The 7,975-nt window shown below is 49.3% G+C and overlaps 2 protein-coding genes across 2 annotated transcripts; one reads left to right on the top strand and one right to left on the bottom strand.

Annotated features, from left to right (window-relative positions):
* Positions 1-2: 2 nt before the first annotated feature.
* On the top strand, positions 3-4,306 carry LOC119310122 (myosin heavy chain, embryonic smooth muscle isoform-like; the record flags this gene model as incomplete). Its single annotated transcript, XM_037585962.1, has 5 exons — positions 3-1,109; positions 1,214-1,290; positions 1,642-1,753; positions 1,855-1,971; positions 3,675-4,306. Coding segments are annotated over 5 exons (1,761 nt in total), but the record flags the coding sequence as incomplete, so codon positions are not given.
* Positions 4,307-4,399: 93 nt separating this feature from the next.
* Positions 4,400-6,607, bottom strand: LOC119311646 (E3 ubiquitin-protein ligase RGLG2-like). Its single transcript, XM_037587307.1, has 9 exons — positions 6,368-6,607; positions 6,069-6,153; positions 5,800-5,940; positions 5,582-5,695; positions 5,405-5,502; positions 5,182-5,282; positions 4,996-5,098; positions 4,759-4,883; positions 4,400-4,655 (listed from the first exon to the last, which is right to left on the bottom strand). Exons 1-9 carry the CDS (start codon positions 6,500-6,502, stop codon positions 4,604-4,606), a joined length of 954 nt encoding a protein of 317 aa, XP_037443204.1. The 5' UTR covers positions 6,503-6,607; the 3' UTR covers positions 4,400-4,603.
* Between the last annotated feature and the right edge of the window lie 1,368 nt (positions 6,608-7,975).

The raw sequence follows: 7,975 nt of genomic DNA, 5'->3' as shown, positions 1-7,975 counted from the left end.
CCTCCACCTCCTCCTCAATCAAACCCCCACCCGCGTCACAGCCCCACCACGCCGATGCGGCGGCGGCCGCCCAGCAGCAGCGCCTGCTCGACCTAACCGCGGAGCTGGAGGAGGAGCGCCGCCTGCGCCGCGCGGCGGAGGAGTCCCTCGCCAGCTCCGAGACCCGCCTCGGCCGCCTCAAGGCGTTCGCGCAGGACGCGCTGCGGAAGCGCGACGACCTCAAGGCCGAGTCCGCCGCGTCGTCCCGGGCGCTGCAGGCGCTCCAGGCCGAGGCGGCCACCGCCTCCTCCATGCTCTCCTCCGGCCTCGAGCGGATCTCCGCCAAGGCGTCCCCGTCCACCCCGCCCGCCCCGCTCCCCACCTCCGGCAAGTACTCCGCCGGCCTCCCCGCCCTCGCCTACGGCGTCCTCAAGCGCGCCAACGACATCGTCGACGACCTGCTCGCGCAGATCGACGCCGCGGGCCGCGACCGTGACCGCGCGCGCCAGGACATGGACCAGCGCAACTACCAGATCGCCATCGAGGTGTCCGAGCTCGAGGCGGCCGTGGCCTCGCGCGCCGCCGAGTCCGAGTCCCTCTCCAGGTCCCTCTCCGATCGGGAGGCGGAGATCTCCGCGCTACGGGATGAGGTCCGATCCCTCGAGGCCAAGATGGACGCACAGAGGCCTGTCCTCGCCGAGCAGATCGGCTGCGCCTCCAGGCTCTACGATGAGCTTCGCGAGGTAGTCATGCTCGTGGACTCAGACGCCGCCACCGCGCTGCCCTACTCGGTCTTCGTGTGGAAGGAGACAGACGTGGAGGAGAGCCTCAAGGTTTCGCTGGAAGGGACCAGGATGGCCTACGACATCGCCGCAATGGCGCTGCAGAAGGTCGGGGTGTGGCGGGATAAGGGGAGGAGCAAGGTTACGGAGCTTGAGGAGAGGGTGAGGGAGCTGACCCGGGAGAAGGAGCACATTGGGGTGCTGCTCCGGAGCGCGCTGCAGGCTAACACGACGGAGGTTTTGAAGGTGGCCGAGGATGGGCTGAGGGAGGCTGGAATCGAGATAGGGCTCAACGGCCACAGGGATCACAGGCCAGGGAGCACGGAGAAGGATGAAGTCTATACATTGGTAGGTGCACTGTGAATAATCTCATGCTGTTGCAAGTTCATCAACTTCCCATATATTTAGCCATACTGAATTGTTTGTTCTGTAACAATCAACCAATATTGCAGGCAGGGGCATTGGAGAACAGCATGAAGGAGTCCCAGATTAAGATCATTGAGCTGCAACATCTTGTTGAAGCACAAAGGTAGCTACCTTGATTGCTGCATTTTTGTTTATTTGCCATTTTATTTTTTGCCGCACTGCCTGTTGAACTTGAGTAACAGTAATGGAAATTACTACCCATTGGATTTTGATGTGGAATGGCCATGTGGTTTAAAGCATATATGCTTTTGGACCTCTTTTAACCAACAATAAGCTATGCAAATTGATGTATAAATTACCCTTCAGTGTACCACTCTTGGCATCTCGATATAAATAAAAGCTGCAATTCATTACTAAACCCGAAGTCAGTAGGACTGCTACTGTAAAAAGTTTCATACCTCGGGCTCGAAATTACCATTTCCTACTTCCCATCTTCTGAAATTGTGGATTTCAGGGCAGAGTCTAGTCTACTAAGGACGAGGATGGAAGGGCAAGAAAAGGAGATTGGTCAGCTACGGAAGCAGATAAAACATCTTGAAGAGAAGGAAAGGATGGCCAATGAAAGCGTAATATTTCCTCATGTCCAATCTGATGTTTTGAGTATATGCATATCACTCTTATTGTCAGAGTTAGTGAGGCAACACATAGTGTTTGTTGCATTCTTCAGGTTGAGGATCTGATGGTGGACATAACAGCTGCTGAAGAGGAGATTCAAAGGTGGAAGACGGCAGCAGAGGAGGAAGCTAATGCTGGTAGATCAATTGAGCAAGAGTTCCAGACTCAGGTGCGTTTATACTTTATACAGACATGCACCATACTACTCTGCATGTCCTTATGTTTTTGGTGTCTTGTTTGTGTTTTCATGAGTTACATTAGACAACCAATGGCTCAACTCAATTGATCACTTAGCATTGCAGTTCTCTTATACTCCCTCCGTAAAGAAATATAAGAGCGTTTAGATCACTAAAGTAGTTTTCATGAGTTATCACTAAAGTAGTGATCTAAACACTTTATATTTCTTTACGGAGGGAGTATTAGATATTTCTTTTGGAGAACATAGTAAATATTAAGCATGGTGAGCATGTTAGCAAACTAGGACTCCATGAGTTAATTAGACAAGCAAATGCTAGACTGAATTAATCACTTAGCATTGCAGTTATCTGATACTCCATCTGTCCCAAATTACTTGTCTTAGATTTGTCTAGATACATCGTGACAATGTATCTAGACAAATCTAAGACAAGTAATTTGGGACGGAGGTAATATTAAATATTTCTTTTGGAGAACGGCGTAATATTAAGCACGGTAAACATGTTAGCAAACTACCATGACTCCATGAGTTAACTAGACAAGCAAATGCTTGACTTTAATGTTTAATCACATAGAATTGGAGTCGTCTGATATTAAATATTTCTTATGGAGAACAGAGTAATATTAAGAATTGAACACAGTGAACATGCTGGCATACTACCATGTGCACTTTTGAAACATATGTTTGGTGTTTTGACAGCAAGGCACTACACAAAGTGTAAGAAAGCACAGGATCGTAGTAGGCATGCTTGAACACTTAAGTAGAATTCTTGGTTAGTGTTATCATAATATCATTTGGCAGTTTAGCTGAAACATCATTATGTATGGACCATATGCTATGCTATACTGATACAGACACATGGTGCTGAGGGTAGCGCGGGTTTTATTCTTATTTAGCATAGTGAGACAAACATATTACTTCTGTTATGGTATGGTGTAGCTTGTGGTTCAACATCAGCTTTATTATGGTTCCATTGTTGTATTCAGTTTCCTCATAATGAATTGTTTCCATGTGATCTTTGTTGTTACATCTTGGAAGTTAGTTATAGCAACATTAGAGTATCCTTCAGTTGTTACTACCAGTTTTAGATATGGCATTGCCACATTGTCCATAGAAAAATGCTTCGGTTGCGAAACAATAATTTTGATGCCTTAAGCGTAAATGTCTTTATAGATAAGTTGTGTCTAAGTGATGTGCAATAAAGTGCAAGGAAGGGCTTTGCAATCAGTAGTGGTTGGCAGCAGATGCAGCTGAGTCCCGCAACTTGGTATTGTGGCTATATGAAGGATACTTTATTGTGCTTGCATAAATGTTGATTTATTTTGGAAATAAAAAAACTTCTGTAGATAACTTGTAATCAACAGGCTTGATTGTTGATAACTATAGATAACCAGTGCAAGGAAAGGGCTTGTTTCCCATAGAGGACGAAGTATCCTTTCTGGTTGTAATCAACAGGCTTGATGTTGGCAACTTGTAATGCCGCTGTGTGAAGGATATATGATTGTACAAGGATGCGTAGTGTCTTCATGTTTTTTTATTTTTATTTTGGAAAGAGCATCAGTTGTAAGGAAATGGCTTGTTCTCAAATAGGGTTGAAGCGTCCTTTCTGGTTGCAATCAACAGTCTTCTAGATCCATGAGAAGCTGAACTGAATTAATTTTTATTTTATTGCACAGATATCGTCCCTCCACAAGGAACTAGAGGAAGCAAGAGAAACAATGGTGGAGCTGGAAAACAAGCTCAAGTTCAAGGAGGAGACAGCGGCCGCCGCAATGGCGGCCCGTGACGCAGCAGAGAAGTCCTTAAAGCTCGCCGACACGAGATCCACGAGGCTGCGCGAGCGGCTGGAGGAGCTCAACAGGCAGGCGGAGGAGTCGGACAATAGGGCGGACCCGAGCAGCCGCAGCGGCCACAGGTATGTGTGCTGGCCATGGCAGTGGCTGGGGCTGAACTACGTACGACTGCCGCCTGCCGAGGCAGAGGAGACCTCCAACGAGATGGAGCTCTCCGAACCCCTGATATAGCAGCGGCGTGGTGTTTATACAGATCGAAACACTTCTCCGTCTGCTCCTTTGTTTCGACAAAAGAAAAAGCAAAGAGAACATTAGTTTTTTTTTTAGCTTGGGTTCTTCCTGTAGATGTTTGGCAAATTTGTCCGTGCTTGTTTGTAGTGTGCAGACTCACGAGGGTGTTCGACGGGCGGCGTGTAATTGTAGAGAAAGTTACCGACTCGGGATATAGTGAAGATGTTTCATTCTTTGGGAAAATCGTCTCTTTTTGACATATCACTTTACCCTGGATTTCTTTATATGACCACCACAACTCATTTTTGCCGATTCAGGTGAACTACACAGGCAAAATATATGATTTTCTTATGTAACATATGAAGACTTGCCAACTCTGTCAATAAAGATGTAGTTTTACCTAGAAGTTGTTATCAAAAGAGTACAAATAAACAGGAGGTGTTGGCTGGAAGAAAATGAGTTGTTCTGAAGTGTACAAGCACACACAGGGGATGGGAACTAAAATGGCTAACTTCATCCTCCAACAATGTGACCATATCATGAACCTGACTGTGCAGCGAAACCGACGGCGAACCGGATGCTCAGGATGGAGGAGGAAGAGGCGTCTTCGCAGGCGCCATCGCAGCCAGATCACTGAAAATGGATCATATAAAATTGAGAAAAGAGAGTAAACTTCTGAGACAAATAAATCAACCTTCAGTGCTACAGCATTTCTCTCTGATCTGCTGGCAAGTACCTGATCCGCTGGCTGACGATCGCAGCGTACTGGCTTGGGATCTTCTCCAGTGCCTCGAGCGCGAACCGCTCCCCCTTCTCGGCGCGGGACATCTCCGCCGACATGATCTTGGTGAAATCTACAAACTGCAGTTGGTGTAGGCAACATGAGTGAGGTGGGGACTGAGTTAGTTCAGGACATGGCATGAATGAGCATGCCCTCTTGCAGAAACAAAGTGACAATGGTTCTACCACATACCTGGAAGTTATCGAACCGGCGTCTGCCGTCGTGGAACCGCATCTGATCGTCGTCCCATGGCCCGTCCCCGACCCCGACGAGGACGATGGAGAGAGGGAAATGGCTGCAAGCAAACACAACCCAAGTACCAGTCAGGTTTTGGAGATAGGTACTTGGCATTCAGCTGTATCAATCAACTACTAGTACCTAGCATGAATGAGGGCCTGAAGAGTCCTCTCCTCCATGTAGTTCTCCGATCTTGATTCGTCCGGGGAGCTCGCGCGATGAGCGCCGCAACCTCTCGGAACCTGGTGTTGATCACGTCAGAAACACAACCGCACAAAAATTAGCACCAAATTTCATTCCAGACATGGTCTGAAAATTTTCAAAAGGAGAAAAGAGGACACACACAAAAATGGCCGTTGATCACCTGCCCGTCAGCGATTATCAGCAGGATGTGGTACTGATGCCCGGAGCGCTGGACTATCCCCATTGCAGCCTCTATGATCGGCGCCAAGGATGTCGGGCCTGAATCAGAAACCATCATGAGACACAACTCACAAGACCAGTCTTTCTCTTGCAGGAATCAGTGGCAAGATGATGCTACCGGAGAGCTGAACGGTGGCGGCGATCTCCCGGTACCGCAGCAGCGCCTCCGGGACGCCGGCGCACGGCCGCCCGTTGCCGTAGAAGCTGAACACGCCCTGGTCGTGCGTGGACGCTGGCGGCAGGCAGGCAGATGAATGAGATGAGATCACCACCGGTTGAGTCGAGGTCATCATAAGGCAGTTTACCACCGGACACCACCATTCGAGAGTGACTTACTGTCCCCGAAGCCGAAGCAGGGGATGACGTTGTCCTCGTCGTAGGCTGAGAGCGTGTCGCCGACGATGCCGATGGCCTCCTCGTACGGGTTCGGGCCGGCGCCGAGGTCGTGCAGGCTCCTCCCGGCGAAGCAGCGCTTCCCTGTCCATTCACACATCCATCCATGAAAAATTCAGAACTACTACTGTGTATGGTGGTAATAACTGAAGAAAAGGTGCTAAGGTTCTTCAGACAGTTAAGTAAAGTCTGAAGAGAGAGGGAGAGAGCACCTGTCCATTGGTTGCTCTTGGTGAAATCCACCCCGATGATGAGGTTGGACGACTCGAGCCCCACCCGCTGAAGAGCCGCCTTCACCTGCCAAGATACGACCGATCGATCGACGCGCCGAAGGAGAATGTGAATCAGATTGTAATGTACTCCCTCCGTAAACTGATATAATAGCATTTAAAATACTAAAGTAGTGATCTGATCTAAACACTCTTATATTAGTTTACCATAGGGAGAAGAAGAGAAACTTGCAGCAGAGTAGAACCAAAGCTGCGACTGAACAAGGCACGATCTTCGTTACCTGGTCCAAGGTAGCATAAGCCTGACGATCTGCTCCCATTTCAGATGATGGGCTTTCGCTTTGGCGCGACTTGGCCGGGGACACGGTCCAGGTGGCGACGGCGCAGCAGAGCAGCAGGAACGCCGAGAGGATCATGGACGGCGCTGGCGATGGAATTGGATGTGTTTTTTTGGTGAGAGAAGGCAGCAGGAAGCAGCAGAGTTGCTGCTGTACTGTACTGTAGAGCACCGTCGAGCAGGGGAAAGTGTGGAGGAGGGATGGAGGGAGGGAGTCCGCGTGGTGCGGTGTGAGACGGGACGGGAACACGGCTTGACTTGACTTGACAGGCCTGTAGCTGTAGGCGTGCTGCCAAGACGCTGAAACGGAGGGCACTTGGCACCAGCTTAATTCGCATCAAAGGTCCCCTCAAAAACAGGAAATTCGCGGCAATGTGTTTCTCACGTAAAAAAAAAAGAGGTTTTTCTCACGTTCCAAGAACGCCATTCTTTTTTCGCCGCATAGGAGCATCTCTACCCCTTCCCCTCGAAGAAAGGAAGGCATTAGTCACCCAAAATATATTTGGTTCGAGGAATTAACACACACCTAGCTTACCCGTGTTTGGAGAACCCACAAAAAAAAGGAGAACCCGGGCCGAAAAACCCGAGCCGGTCTCTAGCCCGGAAAGAGCCGATAAGACTGTTTGGACCTGTCTCAAGCTTCGGGCCGGGCTTTGGGTTGGGCTTTGCGCTTGCATACAGGCAGGCCTTGGCTTTGAAAAGGACTATTTTTGTGGCTTCACAACGGACTCGGGCTTGAAGTTTGAGGGTTGGACTTATGCAAGCCCAACCTGAAATCTGGCCTGGGCCGACTAATGATCAGGTTTACACCTAGTCCCCCCCTCCCCCCGCCCCCCACCCACCCTACCTAAAAAAATCTAGCCCTTTCCCGGAACCATTAATATAGAGAAAGTATGTTTTTCTTCTTCAAATTTTTTGTCGTCTAGACGGAGAGGCAACTCTCGTTAAAAATAAAGAAATGTGAACGACCCGGTTAGGCACGGTCATTGTTGTCCGCCCCGCCATCTGCCCACCCCGCCATCTCTGGCGTCACCCTCCCGTCTCTTCTCCGGCGAGATTCTGATGGTTTTTTTCTTCCTTTTATGGTCTTTCCCATTTTTGCGGCGAATGCTACGGGCTCTCCTCGCCGCCCCGGTCCGACGACACTCCTTCCCGTCGTCCTTGGCCATGAGCAAAGCAGAACCACATGCAAAGGAGAACCTATAGAGGAAACATCATGTAAAGGAGAAAACCTAAAGACAAACATGACCGCCGACCATCGTCGCCGATTTTGATGAATCATTGCGTTTCGGACCACGTCATCGTGCCACTAGGAGAAGAAAGATGAGAAGAACATATTTAGACGAAGAACTGCCCAAACCACAGTCCGTTAAGGACAAATTTCTCCTACTTCCTCGACTCCGTTGTCGCACGCGTACGTCGTGCATATTGAGTTTGTATCAAATTGCTATCACGGTTCATCTATCCTAGGCCCTACCTACTTCATGGATATCATTTAGTAGCGAGAAATCGCCGTTGACCGCGTGAAACGAAGAAGAAGATGAAGAGAGGC

Source organism: Triticum dicoccoides, chromosome 5B (genome assembly GCF_002162155.2).
Source record: "Triticum dicoccoides isolate Atlit2015 ecotype Zavitan chromosome 5B, WEW_v2.0, whole genome shotgun sequence".
Classification (NCBI taxonomy): Eukaryota; Viridiplantae; Streptophyta; class Magnoliopsida; order Poales; family Poaceae; genus Triticum; species Triticum dicoccoides.
The sequence above is the reverse complement of the archived record's forward strand: the minus strand, read 5'-3'. Positions and strand labels throughout refer to the sequence as shown.

What these genes read in the sequence shown, in the direction of transcription:
- LOC119311646 (XM_037587307.1), bottom strand. Translation starts at nt 6,502, where the DNA reads ATGATCCTCTCGGCGTTCCTGCTGCTCTGCTGCGCCGTCGCCACCTGG. An exon ending in CTTATGCTACCTTGGACCAG is followed by an intron (nt 6,154 to 6,367) that starts GTAACGAAGATC and finishes GTATCTTGGCAG; the next exon opens with GTGAAGGCGGCTCTTCAGCG. An exon ending in CAGGCCCTCATTCATGCTAG is followed by an intron (nt 5,099 to 5,181) that starts GTACTAGTAGTT and finishes GTTTGCTTGCAG; the next exon opens with CCATTTCCCTCTCTCCATCG.